Consider the following 16,732-nt stretch of genomic DNA (forward strand, 5'->3'; position numbering starts at 1 on the left):
AAGGCCAAAATTGCTTTCTACTATGCGTATCTGGCAATCTGCTACATTTAATAGTGCACTCTTTCAGTATACATATCTCATCTATGCCTGAAGTGACTGTAATGCATTTATCCATGTTTCTATTTCAACTCATCCTGAGTATCACTCTCTTCCAGGATGTAGATGACCTGTACTTTTTGTCAAAGGTGTGATTATGGTGCATCCTGAGCAGAGCAGGAAAATGGGTCATTGTTCTTCTTGCTCTCCATGTCAGATTTCAGTCAGAAAAGAACTGTGAGATGTTGCATAATTAGAAGAAGGTGGGAAGCCCAATGTGTTAATCAAATTCCCTTTCATCTCACTGAATTCCTAAAGAAGAATTTGCTGATCCCATAGAATCAAGCTGAAGCAGTTACATTTTCCTTCTAGTTTTGCCACAGGCCAACATGATTGTTTGTCTAATTTTTTTCAGCAACTGGGGAGGAGCAGATAAAAATTTAGTCACTGAAATTTTGCATGTCACACACAGTAGCACAAAACTTAGGTGCTATACAGTTGCATGGCTTATAGTTTTTCAGATGGCTTTGGTTGATTTCTTTATGTGTTTGGATTTTTAAGTATGTTCTGGTACCTCTGAGTTCATAGTTTTGCTCTTAATTTTGTTTGTAAAGTTTTTGTGATTTCAGATAACTGAAGTATTAATAAAAATCTTTGTACTATCAAAGAAAAACATTTTGTGACAGGGAAACAGATAAGGGAAATATTATTTGTGATAGGATGTGTGTGAAACATTAGAAGACCTAAACATCTTTTGGTTTGCTCTTTTCCACTTTGTTTTTTAGAACACTTCAACTATTTTTGTAGAAAGATCACTTACATGGGGGGAAACAACCCTTTGCTTCACATGTTGAAGCAATCATATTGTTTAATTTGTACTTAAAATACATATTTAATGAGGAAATAAAACAGTTATATAAAATGAAAATTAATTTTGCAGTTCTGGCACAGAATGGCACAGGATGAAAATAAATGTATTAATTATCACTGATATATGAGGGACATTTTCAACATAAGTGTGGGATTTGAGAAAGTACATTCAGGTGTGGGAGATTAGATTTTAAAGCCGAGGTAGGTAGACTTTTGTTACCAAAAAGATTAAATGTGTAACTAGGTTTTGTGTCTGGAAATTTAAACTATGAGAAGCATTGCTGAACAAGGCTCAAAATGTATGTGCTGTCATCACTATCATTATTCTTTTGGGAGAACGTTTTCTCACCATGATCACTAATAGAATATTATTATTTAATATAGTTAAATGCAAATATCTCAATAAGTAATTTTATTAAAAGCAATTTTAGTGTTTCAATTTATAGTGTTAAGACAATTCTCCTATTTGGTGGTGGCTGGCTGCTAGGTGCCCAGGAAGCTACTCTCTCACTCCCCCTCCTCATCAGGACAGCAGGAGAAAATAAGATGAAAAATCTCGTTGGTCAAGAAAAGGACAGGGAGCTTGCTCACCAATTATCCTCATGGGCAAAATAAACTCAACTTGGGGAAGATTAATTAATTGTCAAACAAAAATATAGAGGGATGGTAAGAAACAATGATAATTTTTTCTCAGGCCTGACTCTCTACATCCTACCCCACCAAGTGGTGCAGGGAAGTGGGGAATGTGGGCTGCAGTCAGTTCATTAACAGCTCCTCTCTGCCACTCCTTCCTCACACTTTTCCCCTGCTTCAGTGCCGGATCCCTCTCTTGGGATACCATCCTTCACGAACTGCTTAAATGTGGGTCCTTCCCACAGGCTGCAGTTCATGGCTCTTTTCCTTGTTATTCGTGACCAGTAAATTTGGTGTCACATGCTAGCGTTCTTGCATTCTTCCTAAACTGTAGGTAGTTCAAATCTCTCCAAAATAGCAAGATTGCTTCTTTTTTTGTTGTTTAAATTTTAGTTTATTTTCTGGCTCAAAACCATACATTCTAACATAATACAAGATTACTTAAATTTAGTTGTATTTAGAATATTACCGCAGTATTTCTTGGAAAAAAATTAACTTTGTGAGATGACACACAAACAGGTATTACATAAACTTCTGAAAGCTAACCTGTTTGTGAGGTAATCATTGAAACAATTTCCTTTTAATAGATTGAGGTATTAGATGAAGTGATAGGAGGATATTTCAACATGAAAATCCGTAATTATTCTGTTTACTTCAGAAGGGCTAGAATTTCAGCCTTGAATTTTGGGTTACTAGAGTAATACAGGAAATTATTTAGAAAATAATTTGTTTCTTATTTCAAAAGTACACTTGGGCCAACAAGCCATGTAGTTATACATTTTAATAGCACAGTAGGAAGAAAAGCTTGGGGGAAAATGCAACTTTCAAGGTTAGTTTAAGTTACTCTGGAAATATGAATGCCAAAGTTTTCTATATGAAGCAGGGTCCTTATGACATGAAACACTTCAGGATACAAAGGATACAATTCATTTGGCTATTCTCGAATGTCTCTTACTTTATGAGATGCTCAGATATTCAAGATGTCCATGCAAGGCTAGCAGGTATGACACAGGAAAATCCATACCCTTCTGGAGAGGTAGTTAGAAGTTAGGTAGGATGCAAAAGCATCTTATACGACAGAAAATATCTGACTGTGGGCATCTGAATTTAGGCCAAAGAAGGATACACTATATCCTGACTTACTACTTGCTTTTCCTTGAAAAGTTCACTTCCATACATACGGTCTTCCATTAGCACAGTAACATACCTGCTTTATCAGTTTCTAACTTGGCTCAGTATGGCTCAGATCTGTCCATTTTCCGTTCTGAATAGCATTAACAGTAGTTGAACTCTAATTGTATACGTTTCTAGCAAACTAGTTCCACTGATATGTTATGTTTTTCTGAAGCACTTCCATAAATATTTAGGCATCTCCCTGTACCAGGGGAGCTTTTCCAGTATTCATTTAAATTGCCTGGTTGCACAATACAGTGTGATGACAAGATCTGTCACCATTCTAAATGAAATAGTTTGTACCCTTGGAACTATTTTTGCCATAATAACAAGAAACCAACAAGCTGAAGTACTCCACTTCTCAGAGAAAACAGGTGCTTATGGACCTTTCTGCTACTACTGACAGACTGTTAGTACTGAAGGAAAATATCCTTAAAATTAGTTTCATAGCTATAGTATGCATGAAATATAGGCTTTACCCAACATGTTCAGCAACATATGAGTTAGAACTACTTAGTTTGCTTATAAAGATATAGATTTCCCATAATGAATTTTTGTTTAAGTCATAAACACAAACTGCTTTGTTACTCTATTACTGTTATCTCCTGGATATTCCACTGGCCAACATGTCATTACAGAAGTGTATGAATTCACTCACTGTATCTTGTACAATAATGTTTGGGTTGGGACATATAGAATTCATCAGATTTTTTTTAATACTCACCTGTTCTGAAGTTTCACGGTTTGTCATATTTTCTTCATGTTTTACATGAAATTCAAGTAAGAAGAATTAAAATGTCAGAAAACTCTTGAGGAATTATGCTGTTAAATAAGTAATTTTCAAGGACCTGAAATGAATTGCCTGAAGTACTACACGATAATAGCAGAGATGAGATCTAACTGTCCAGATTCCTACCTAGGGCTCTGTCTAGAGAATGATTTGTGTTTGTGTAAATGAATGTGCACCTTTGATATGTAACCACTTCTTCATGTAGCCCTTTACTTCTTGTGTTCTATGCAGCCACATGTGCACTTTAGATTAATTAAGAAAATTAACCTATTCTTTAAACACTGTAGGAAATAAGAGCCAAACAGGGTAAACTAAGTTTGTTTCTCCTGCTTGAATTTCTGAGGCAAAAAAAAATCACGTGTTCATTTAATGAATAAAATTCTCAGCCCTTATTTAAACGGGAGCCCTTATCTGGTGATTCATGTATTCTTAATTAGTTTATATATAACTTGTTTTTAACAAATGCTAACTGGGAGCTTTTAATTTTCAAATGTAAAGAACAGTGTTTTCAGACCTTGTTTTGAACATCAAATCTAAAAGTATTTCTTTAGTTTTGATCTTGCTCTGTCTTTTCCACAAGTGGGTGCTGCTCACCATTTTAGAAAAAGTGCTTAAAATGTTTTGAAAAAGATGTCCAAAGATATAACTGCAGTTGGAATTATTTTTCGTCGGTGGCAAGGAAAATTCATAACGAATGAATGGTTTTTTGCCTTCTTTTCCATTGTTCTGTTTAAAAAAAAAAAATATATATATATATATAATCATGTATAATGTTTCTTTAAAGCTTATACTTCCATATGTTTTCCTACTGATATTCTGACAGTTGGAGAAGCAGCAGGAGCAAAAATGAAAGCTGTATACTTGGCATTCTCCTTTGGCAGAAAATGAGCAATAGAAGAACCTGCTACTATATCAGAGAATTGTCTTTCAAATTGTCCAAAAGTTATTAATTTCACCCTTTTAGTGTGAACATATGAATGACTTTTTGGCTCCTCTTGCAATTCTGCTTTTTACTGTTTTAGTTTTGGTTTTCTCTTTCAGATTTAAATCAAGCGGATTGATAATTCATTACAAATGTGGCTCATGTAAATTTTTGAAACATTCATTGGGCTTTGGTATTTGACTTAAAAATTAAATTTTAATACTTTATACTATTCTGTGTATTTAGAAATGGTAATGTATTTGCATATATATAAACAAAACAAAAAGAGAAGAAGGAAAATGTCTTGATGGTTAAGATGGTAAACTGAAACTTGACATGATGTCTAGACACTATTGCTGCAGATTAAAGTCTAACTTGGCAACAAGCTGCTTCTCTGACTGACTAACAGATTGTGGCAGCTCTGTTAACTCTGACATCATCATTATGGACTTTTTTTTGTGTCTCCCTCTACACAAGAAACAAAACTGTTTAATAATGTGCTCATTGCCTTACTGTGGATGTATTTACAGTATTAAATACATGATTAGTTATAGAAGTATTTTACATACTCAATAGCTACCAGTAAAAATGACAATTCGTTGTAACAAGGATTTTATTATTCTAATATTTGCAGTTAATTCTGTATTTTTTTCAAGTTGTAGCTTCCAGACACTCTATGTCCATTCCTATATATTTTTATATATATATATACACATTATCAGAAATTTCTTCCTTATAGGACTATTCTAAGATCAGTGCCAAATCAGTTATTAACCTTTGCCACATAAGAAAAATGAACTGATTTTCTTAAGATAATGGCTTTTTTTTTTCTTTTAAAGATCTTAAATTATTCAGCCTTAATTAGCTTGCTGAGGAATGACTATGTTGGATATGACAAGTATACTGAGTGTAGAGTATCATAGGCAATCCAAAGTGTTTGGGAAAAAGACAATCTTTTTTTACTTACCTGAGAAAACTTTGGGGTGTGGGGCAGGTAGCTGGTGATGCTCATTATGAAACAAACTGTTGGATTTAAATTTATTATTATTATCATCGTGATTATAGTATTATATTTCTTTTTTAAAACAGTATCAGCACTTTTTATTTTATATTGTTACTATTATTTGATTTATTATTAGTGTTATTTGCTTTTTATCTTTAATTAATTTCTACCAGGTGTGGCTATTAGGTTCATTTTCAAGTCATTAGTGGGAACTAAAATGAAAATAAGTTCCTGAGAATAAGAAACATAAATCATAATGCAAATACTGAAAAATAAGCATATTTCTTCTTATAATTGCTTTTTAAGTAACTGCAATTGTTGGATACAGGTAGTACCAAAAGCCTTCAACATTTTTCTCAAAATAAGAAACAGAATAATCCAAGTGTTTTCAGTAAATTTGCTGTCACTCACAAAAACTGGAGGAATTAAAAGATTGCAGAACAGGCTCTTTCTTTTGGCAAAAAGTGTATTTTGGCAGTTTGAAGACAGCCTATTTCAACCCGGGAGTTATGAGTTATTAATTTTACATCTTATTATTTGCAGCTGCACCTATCCCAAATTATGAATAATACTACTGTGATTAGTGGTTTACCTTTTATAGCATTTAAGGCAAAGAAATAGCTCGTTTCATAAAGGAATAACCAAAAAAAAGAAAAAAAAAAAAAAGTTTTGCTGTCTTTCAAAAGACTTTACAAAATAGAATCAGCTACTCTGTCATTTCACTGATTTAAGAGGAAATTGGGTCATTAGGTGTTCTGTATTGAAAACAGTTTATGTTTTCTAAATTAATACCCATTTTACATATGTATTTTTTTATATCTGAAAAATCTTAAATGAATCTCAAGCATATATCTTGTTAGGATGAAAATGTGCATAGACACAATGTCTATTACCTTTAATGGGTTAAAATAATGCTGAATCATCTTTACTGAAAACAGTAATCCTGAAAATCCTGAAAACAACAGATGATCTGCAATTGGTATACGATTTATATCTAACTTTGGAATGTCTTGCTAACTAAAATTTCATTAGCCAGATGCAAGATTTGATATAAGTGATATTATATATAGCCATGATTTATGTACAGGCAGAGGCATTTATGCCTTCAGGTATGAGTGTTTTTCATTTTTTCCTATCCACTTACTGCGAAGGTGTATATCTTAGGAATCCTGTATCAGACACTGGCATATCTTGGGCCAGTCTGACCATTGAGGGAAATTTAAGCCCAACTATGAAAATAAACAAGATTGTTATATGTAAGAATAAATGTACTTTCTTTCAACCTGATAATCTTTTTTAAAGGTCATAATTTTCCCTCTTTCTCCTCTTACTTTCTTACATTGATTAATAACACTTCAATTCAGTATGTCTGAAGTTATAATCACGAGTAGTCTACTGCAAAATTGTTTACGATTTTGGATCCATCTTCTCTTTTAAGGACATAATTATACAGTTCTTCACTCTTGTAGATGAATCTTTAAAATGCGTTTTAGGAGAAACTTAAAATATTGTGTGTCTACTTAATGAAAAAATATCCTACCTTTTTCTCAAATATATATTTAAATAACAATTAGTGTATACATCATACTCCTCTTGTATTGTGTACAAGCCCAAAAGTGAGTAAACTTCTTGTAAAAATAAATTAAGAAATAAAGAAATGACACCAGCAACAAATCTGGTTGTACTTACCATAGAATCACAGAATGGTTTGGGTTGGAAGGGACCTTCAAGATCATCAAGGTCCAACCCCCCTGCCATGGGCAGGGACACTTCCCACTAGACCAGGTTGCTCAAAGCCCCATCCAGCCTGGCCTTGAACACTGCCAGGGAGAGGGCAGCCACAGCTGCTCTGGGCAACCTGTTCCCGTGTCTCACCACCCTCACAGGAAAGAACTTAGTGTTTACATCTAATCTAAATCTCCCCTCTTTCAGTTTGAAACTTACCCTTCGTCCTATCACTACACTCTCTGATAAAGAGTCCTTGCCCATCTTTCCTGTAGGCTCCCTTTAAGTACTGTAAGGCCACTATAGAGTCTCCCCTTGACATCTTTCAAATTTATACCATTTCAAGGAAGATAGTATTACTTAATGAACAAAGAAATTAATGAGGAATCTGGATGCTACTGTTTCTCAGGCTATTGAATTTTCTTTTGCAACTTATTTTATGGCTCTATATTTCAGTCTAAAATTGTAGTAATAAGGACTACCCCCCTTTCTAAAGTATGTTGATATCTTCTGAGTAAAATTGTTTGTAAACCAAATTGTTACCATTCCTTGAAAAAAGGAAAAAAAATCCTCTAATATTCCAGAGTCAGTTAAATTAAAAGAAAGGGAAAAAAAAAAAAAAGAAAAAAAACAACCCAACCAACAAAACACCAAACCCTTCATCTCTTTTTGGATGTTCATCTCTTTTTATTGTGGGTAAAGGTGGTTTTAGGCAATGGGCAGCACAGTGCAGGAACAACCTGGCAATATGTAAGGCAGTGTTAGCCCTGGTAGGCCAGTAGGCAGCTCAGCCCCATCCAGCTGCTCACTCATTCCTCTCTAGTAGTATGGGGGAGAGACTTGGAAGGGTAAAAGTGAGAAAACTTGTCCATTGAGATAAAGACAGTTTAATAGGTAAAGCAAAAGTTCCACATGCAAGAAAAGCAAAATATAATTTATTCCCTGGTTTCCATCGGCAGACAGGTGTACAGCCATCTCCAGGGCAGCAGCACTCCGTCATATGTACAGTTACTGTGAAAGACAAATGCCATCACTCTGAACTTACCCCCCTTCCTCTTTATTCCCCCAGCTTTTATTGCTGAGTATGATATCATATGGTATGGGATATACCTCTGGTCAGTTGGGGTCAGCTGTCCTGATTCTGTCCCCTCCCAGCCTCTAGTGCACTCCCAGCCTACTCATTGTAGTGTGAGGAACAGAAAAGACCTTGACCCTGTGTAAGCACTGTGCAGCAACAACTGAAACTGTATTATCAACACCGTTATCATCACAAATCCAAAACATAGCCCCATAAAAGCTGCTATGAACATTAGCCAGAACCAATACAGGCAGTCACCAGTTTCACACTATTATTGGATCATGTTAACAAGGACGATGGTTATGGTGGACTGGATTCAGGTTCTAATCAAGACACCATTTTGTTGTTTGCAGATATGTTAGGTCCTTAGGCCTTAAGTTACTGGCATATGGGGAAGTAAATATAGCAAATATTTAGTGGCTAGCAAGAAGCATAGCTCTACGGGGTCCTTTAACTGTGTTTGCTACATGCCTTCTGTGAACACCTAAAATGTTGGACAGATCCTATTATGTTATTTAATATAGTTGTAGTTCAGTTAAACATCTCTTCTCTGATGTTTTTTGTTTTCTGAATTTCTTTATTGTTTTAATTAGTGACTTAAGTGAATGGAAACCCAGTTACAAATTTACATTCTTGCAAAAGAGAGACGCCTAAGAGCTATATGTATAATAAATTCTCATTGTTCCCATTATTTTAAAATATTCTGTATTTGTATAATCCTGAGAAGAGAGAAAAAAATTGTTACATTCTTAAAGAATTTTTGCCGAAAATGTGTTTAGTGTTACGTTTAAAAACCTTGTTGTCAAAGTGGACAACATCCACTGCTCTCCCCACTCAGTCATCTACCAAGCCAGTCATGTCATCATAGAAGGCTATCAGGTTCGTCAGGCATGATTTCCCCTCGGTGAATCCAAGTTGACTACTCCTGATGACCTTCTTTTCTTCTATATGTTTAGAGATGACATCCAGTATGATCTGTTCCATCACCTTTCCAGGAACGGAGGTGAGGCTGACTGGCCTGCAGTTTCCTGGGTCCTCCTTCTTGCCCTTTTTGAAGATTAGAGTGACATTGGCTTTCCTCCAGTCTTCAGACACCTCTCCTGTTTGCTATGACCTTTCAAAGATGATGGAGAGTGGCTTAGCAATAACATCTGCTAACTCCGTCAGCACTCGTGAATGCATTCCATTGGGATTTGTGGGTGTCTAGTTTGCCTAAATGTTCTCTAACGCAATCCTCCTCAACCAAGGGAAAGTCTTCCTCTCTCCAGGCTTCCTCTCTTACCTCCAGGGTCTTGATTCCTGAGAGCCAGGCTTAGCAGTAAAGAATGAGGTGAAGAAGTCATTCAGGAACTCTGCCTTCTCCATTTTCTCTGTCACCAGGGCACCCACCTCATTCAGCAGTGGACCCATATTTTCCCTGTTCTTTCTTTTTCTACTGATGTATTTGAAGAAGCCCTTCTTGTTAGCCTTGACATCCTTAGCCAGGTTTAATTCCAAGTGAGCCTTAGCCATCCTTGTTGCATCTCTACATACTCTAACAATATTCCTATATTCCTCCCAAATGGCCAGTCTCTTTTTCCACATTCTGTGAACTCCCTTCTTCATTTGAGTTTTTCCAGAAGCTCCTTTCCCATCCGTGCAGGTCTCCTGCCTCCTTTGCTTGATGTCTTCCTTATAGGGATGCACCAATCTTGAGCTTGCACAAAGTGGTACTTGAACAGCAGCCAGCTCTCTTGGGTCCCCCTACCTTCCAGAGCCCTATCCCATGGGATTCCTCCAAGTAGGTCTTTGAAGAGGCCAAAGTTAGCTCTGTTGAATTCCAGGGTTGCAATCCTACTTACTGCCTTGCTTCTTCCATGCAGGATCCTGAACTCTACCATTTCATGGTCACTGCAGCCAAGGCTGCCTCCAACCTTCACATCCCCAAGCAGTCCTTTTTTATTTGTTAGCCCAAGGTCTAGCAGCACACCTCTCCTCGTTGGCTCCTCCACCACCTGTGTCAAAAAGTTACCATCAATGCTTTGCGCCTGTGTTGCCTTTCCAGCAAATATCAGGGTGGTTGAAGTCCCCCATGAGAACTAGGGCCTGTGAACTAACACACAGTAGTTTGATATGGACGTTCTTGTGGTTTTTTGACTTGGTGAAAAGGAGATGTCTGTAGTTCAAATTTAATCAACCATAGAATTTGTGCATAGGAGTTAACGTAGTTTTATTGCTATTTGTAGTCAACGATCTATGTTACGTCTTCCACAGGATTTTGGGCATAGTCACAGTGACTCTTAAGGCTTGAAGGCATATCACTGTAGGAGGGGTGGGCTAGAGAAACAGCACATTTTTTAAAGTTCTAAGGAATATTGGATCAGTGTATGTATTCTCTAATGCTGGTATCATCTTTTGACATTGCGTCTATATTACGTTGTTCTTTTAGTGAAATAGGTGCTCCAAAACCTGGTTTAAAATTCTGGTTTAAGCATCTGACTCATTTCTTCTAGAAATTTTAAAACTGTTTTAAGAATCTGAATGACTATAGCGATATTTCCATGTTTGTGCCTGTAGCAATGGCTTCTTTCCCTTCCAAATCCCTTTGAGCATGAGGTGTCTTTAAAAGAAATTACAGTCAAAAACATTTGCATGACCATGTTACTTTCAAATTTTACGTGGCAGCAGGAAGAAGATACAAAGTAGGAAAATACTATTATATTTGAAGCTGATATGTCAATGAAATGGAGCAACCTGTAACACTTGCAAATGGTTTTTATCAAAAGCTTTTATAATGAACAGATTTTCTATTTATGATTTTAAAACTTCAAATTAAGGATCCTCTATGCTATTTCCCTGCTCTTCATATGTTTTACTGTAGTTTTACTGAGGCAACAAATTGTCTCATTTCACTTATCTTTATGAAAATCTCCTTCAAGGAGGCCCTGTTTGTTTTTTTGGTTTTTTGTTTGTTTTTTTTTGGTTTTTTTTTTGTTGTTTTTTTTTTTTTTTTTGGTATAAGACATATTTCCACTAGAACATATGTGCTTTCTTGAAGTTGTTTTCTTGATCTCCCTGTAAGTGTAGCCAGCAGGAGTAGGGAGGTGATCATCCCCCTGTACTCATTATTGGTGAGGCCACACCTCAAGTACTGTGTTGAGTTTTGGACACCTCAAGACAAGAAAGACATTGAGGTGCTGGAGACAGCGCAGAGAAGGGCAACAAAGCTTGTGAAAGGCCTAGAGCATAAGTCTTATGAAGAGCAGCTGAGGGGTCTGGGGCTATTTAGCCTTAAGAAAAGGAGGCTGAGGGGAGACCTTACTGCTCTCTACAACTACCTGAGAGGACATTGTAGAGGGGTAGGTGCTGGTCTCTTCTCACCGGTACTTAGTGATACAACAAGAGGGAACGGACTCAAGCTGCACCAGGGTAGGTTAAGCTTGACATTAGGAAAAATTTTTTCACTGAAAGGGTTGTCAGACATTGGAATAGGCTGCCCAGGGAGGTTGTTGAGTCACCATCCCTTAGTGTGTTAAAGGTCGTTTAGATGTTGTGCTTGGAGATATAGTTTGGGGGTGTACTTGGTAGAGTAGAGTTGGTGGTCCGACTCGATGGTCTGAGAGGTCTTTTCCAACCTGAATAATTCTATGAGAAATATAAGTCATGGGTAGTTATCTTTTCTTCTTGCATCTTAAAACAAAATTTACTGCTCTCACTTTTTGCTTTGTATTTACTATATTGAATGTACAAATTTCTAACATTTTTAACTAATGAAATTGCTTTTATTACTAGTGAAAAGAACATGCACATCTAGGCATTTTGGAAATGTCACATTGCCATGTTCTCTGCTGCTTCTTCCAGGAAGAATGCCCATACATAAATTCCTGTTAGTACGCTCTGTCTGTCTGTACGGTGCTGTCTTTTGCCATTACTTGCTATAGCAATTTTGCCAGCAGAAATATAAAGTGTAGGAGTGGCTAGGAAAAAGGAAAATGCTTCTAAGGAAAAAATAATTACAATGGGAAGTTCACTTGCAGAGCTTCCACATAGGTACCTCCTTAGGTGTCCCATATTTTTAAAGCTTTTTGGTTTTCACAGTCTATTTATCTAATCACAAGTAATCATTCCAAATTGCTTATAAGGGACTTTTTTCTCATACATTTCAGAAATCAAACAGGATCATTCTTCTGTAAGTAATATAATTGATCATCCAGAAACAAATATAATCGTTTTGGAAGTAATTTTTGTGTTTCCAGGTTTTCTTACTGAAAATTATTTTGTTTCTTTAATCAGTTCAGATTAAGTATATTTAATGCTGATGATAAGATTAATATTACTGGATTTTTTTTAATTGCAAAACAACATTGAATCTGGAGAAGCATCTCAGAGCTGCTTTTTTTTTACTCCAGTATATGAATCAATATTATTTAACCACATATAATTATATTGTTCTTGCTGGTATTAGTTCAATCCTTTTAAGTTTTTTCCCATGCTGTATTAATATCTATATCCATACAAAACTGTCTTACATTCATTCCCAAAAATAAACCAACAAACAACCCTCTCTCCATCTAGCAAATCATATAAATTCTTCTGATGACTCTGAACTTTATCTGCAGAGGAACTAATTTTATTTAAATATATCAATGTAAGCATTAGTCTCCCATGGTCATCCAAACTCCCCATATAGTCAATGGAAGGGGTAACTCTAAATGGCAGTTTGGTCCACCTTAAGATAGGTAATGTGACTTGCGTTCTGGGAGCCATTTTCTGTCCACTGACTGTAGAAGGAGCATGATTAGACTCGATGCTTAATGTTTACATGGAAAAAATTAGGTTTTATGAATCAGGTTAAAGGATTTTAACTCTAAACCATTGTGTTAGCACAGAATAACAATTAGCGTGGAAGTGAAGATAATAAGATTTTGTTCAAGAGTCTAATATTTCTTCACATACAATGTATTTTGCATGAAGAAAAATTTCTTGTGACATTTTCTATATGCTTAACTGGGTCTTTAAATCTTTCATTTATGGATTATATCCAATTACTTTTTTCTAACTTATTTTATTATTAAAGAGGTGAACATTCACATTTGTTTTTAAATTGTAATGTAAAAGAGTTTGAGAGTCGAACCAAATGGAGAATATTTAAATAATATATTACCATATTTTCTCATGGAATATTCTATCAGGTTTCTTCACCCACATAAAATAAAAATTGTGTTAGAAGTAAAAGTCTTATAAATGTAGTTCTTTTTGTTGCCAGAAACAACTCTGCTTTTATGCTTCTACATATTTTTATTGCTTTTCTTTAGATTTATTACTCTTGATATAGTAATGAAATTTTGCATGTTAACCAGTGTTATAATCTAGGAATACTGGAAGGTACATCAGGAGAAGATGGAAATGTATATTATTTTATCTAAGGCATATTTCCTGAAATTCTTGTGCTGATTGAACCATTATGTAGATAATGTAGTACACTTTATCTCAAAATCTGGCAGGCCTCAAAATACACTGTAAAGGACCTGTATTAGATCACAAAACAATACCTCTGACCTATTCTCAAAATAATTATACAGGTATTTGCATTAACAATTTTTTTCATAGCTATGGCTATCCTAGGACCATTTAGCTTTTCTTTAAACTTACTCTTTTATCTTTTAATGACACTCCTGTAAATATTAAACTTTAATAATCCCCTTTAAAACGTACGAGGGGTCTTAGTCTTGGAGTCAATTTTAACATACATTTAAAAATATAAACATATAAAATGTTGTATTCCTGTGCACCAACCTCCTCCACCTTCTTATGAATTGATAGTTCATACCTGCCATCTCATTATTTTATAATTCAACAGATGAGAAGGTTTTAATTTAATATGTTTCCACTATTACAGTATGTAATTTTTATATAATTATTATAGTGTAAGAGTTTTTTACTGCTCTTTATAACAACTTTTCTATAATAAGAATAATTATCACCAGTTAGAGGTGACTGGCGTCTTTAGTGTATGATGCCTCTAAAATACTATGGCAAAGACTTCCCCATTGGTATTAGAAAATACAGAAATTTATCCACTTCTACTTTTTATATATATCTTTCTCAAATCAAATAAGACTAAGTGAAGTCATGAGTGACTGCTTCATGACTCGACTTATGGTAGCTAAATAATTTGTTTTAAAACTAGAACAGGTCAGATGACTTGTGGGTATGTTTTGAAATAACTGACTTATTTAATTTTAATAGGTCATAAAGCTTGCTTTTGAAGAGTTTGAACTGGAAAGAGGCTATGATACTCTTACTGTTGGAGATGCTGGGAAAGTTGGTGATACCAGAACAGTGTTGTATGTGTAAGTACATAACTTCATATATTTTTCTTGGAAATTCGTTGTCATATGTTGTTTCTTCTGGGTCATGACATATCTATTTAAATTTGTAATTTTAAGTTGTGTAATTTGTTTGTATAATGTAAGCTTAAAATTCAAGTACTACCGAAGAAACGTTTTCATTACAAAATTCACTCCAGATGTTTAGTAGCATCATTATAGGCTTTAATATCAGAGGGTAAAAACTGCAGAGAACTTAGATTATTTTTTTTATAAAGCAAAAAAAATTCTTTTAAAAAACCAGGTACTATCTGTATAACTCTAACTGTATTCACAAGCAATTGAAGGAATTAAAAAAAACACTTGGATTTCAGAAAGCAGAAAACACAACTTGTGTAAAATAAATAACCCATTGATTAATTTCAAAAGTTTTATTCTTAAAACTGCATTTATGAACAAAATTTTCATGTAAGCACATAGGTCACCACTCAGTAAAGTTAAACATGCTTCATGGATTAATATAATATAATAATAATATAAGGTAATGTAATGTATTATAATATAATATAATTAATATAATATGTAGAAAGTGTAGGAACTTACGTAAATTGGAAGGCAATTCCAAACTAGATAGTGACTCTTACGATACAGGTCTTTAATACTGTCTGGCCTAATGGAAACAATAGAAGCCTGTACAAATTTATTAATGTCATCTGCCTTAACCATCTCATTTTCGTCTCATACGCTTACTTTCCTTCCTTCATAAAAGGAACTTGTAGTCACAAGATATTGTAGTTGTAGCTTTCAGAGGGTTAATTTAGCGTATGAATCCTCATCACCGAACACAAACCAAAATTACAGGGTTAATACATTAGCAATGACTAAACAAGAGAAACTAGAAGCATTTATTTCATAATATTACTTGACATTGCATATAAATCTGTTGGGTAAAGACAGTATTGAACATGATGAGAAGAATATATCATCCTTTCATAATTTGAGGGTTTTTTAATCCATATAAATTATTGAAATGTTTACTTTACAGAATTATAACACGAGTGCACTTACCCACAGAACTTATTTTAAATTAATTAGAATATTTTTGAAGGAACAAGTCTGAGGACAATAACTTCATTATATGTATTTGTATTATTAAATGTATTTGCTTATGAATTTATAATATAATATCAAAGTACATAAAACACCCCTAGTGTAATTTGTTTTAAAAGCTCACACTGGAAAATGACTGGATTATTTGTGCAATGTGTGGGTTTCTTGTGTTTCAATACCAAGTAGCTGCTACTGAGTAAGTTAAAGTCTGTGTTCTGAGTACCTGAAAAACAAAATAAGAGAAATATCCTGTTTTAAGAACTTTGACTTTAAGCTAACAAGAAAAGACGTGAACTAGGAGTGAGAATTTCAACATCCATGTTTATTTTTTCTTGTATTTCGCAGACCAATTAAATACTGCAGCAATCTTTTGGGGTGTTAATTTAACTGCTTGTGACTGACAAAAGGGTTTGCAGTTTTTACTTTTTGTATTGGGGTACATTTTGCCTTACAGGGATCCCAAAACTCCTTTAGAATCAAGTCGTTGAACTTACTAAATTTGGTACCCCAAACTGTTCATTCTGTTTGTTACACTGTGAGTACTTCACATATCAAAGTTTGCCTTTTTAAAATTACTTATGAAGTAATTGTCAGATTGCTTTTTTTACCTTTCCATTTGAAGGGATTTAGCTGTGACTACATCCTCCACATTTATTTTCCATGACTGCCTAGAAAAAAATAAATCTGAAAGTCTTAGCTCATATTAATTGCTATTTTTGGTATCTTAAGAAGACAGTCCGCCATAATCCCATCACTTCCTACAACTGTTTTTCACTTTAAGGACACTTTTAAGAACTCTCTAGCAGACATCCACTTCTGAATCTATCATTGGCATTTCCGTCACTAGTACGATGTTCTCACTTGAGACACACAGTACTTCTTCTAGCCGTTCTGTCAGCATGGTTTTTTATTAAAATACCAAATGTTTTAGCCTTATTACTCCACAGCCTATCACTTAAGATTACTGTAGTGTGTTGGCCCTTCCATCTTTGCTATAAATTGTATCTTTGATGAAAGCAAGGTCTATGCAATTAAATTTATTTGCCTTTTGGATTCAATACTTTGCACATTAGCATTACTCTAA

At 34.7% G+C, this 16,732-nt stretch overlaps 1 protein-coding gene across 1 annotated transcript in view; it reads left to right on the forward strand.

Annotated features, from left to right (window-relative positions):
- The window catches only part of CSMD1 (CUB and Sushi multiple domains 1), a 1,224,748-nt gene that overhangs the window by 841,486 nt on the left and 366,530 nt on the right, over positions 1–16,732 (forward strand). Inside the window, exon 11 of the mRNA XM_086461528.1 lies at positions 14,459–14,562. Within this exon, the coding sequence (XP_086317654.1) occupies positions 14,459–14,562 (104 nt within the window). The remainder of the gene's footprint in view (positions 1–14,458; positions 14,563–16,732) is intronic.

This window comes from Leptosomus discolor, chromosome 2 (genome assembly GCF_034619465.1).
Source record: "Leptosomus discolor isolate bLepDis1 chromosome 2, bLepDis1.hap2, whole genome shotgun sequence".
Taxonomy (NCBI): domain Eukaryota; kingdom Metazoa; phylum Chordata; class Aves; order Leptosomiformes; family Leptosomidae; genus Leptosomus; species Leptosomus discolor.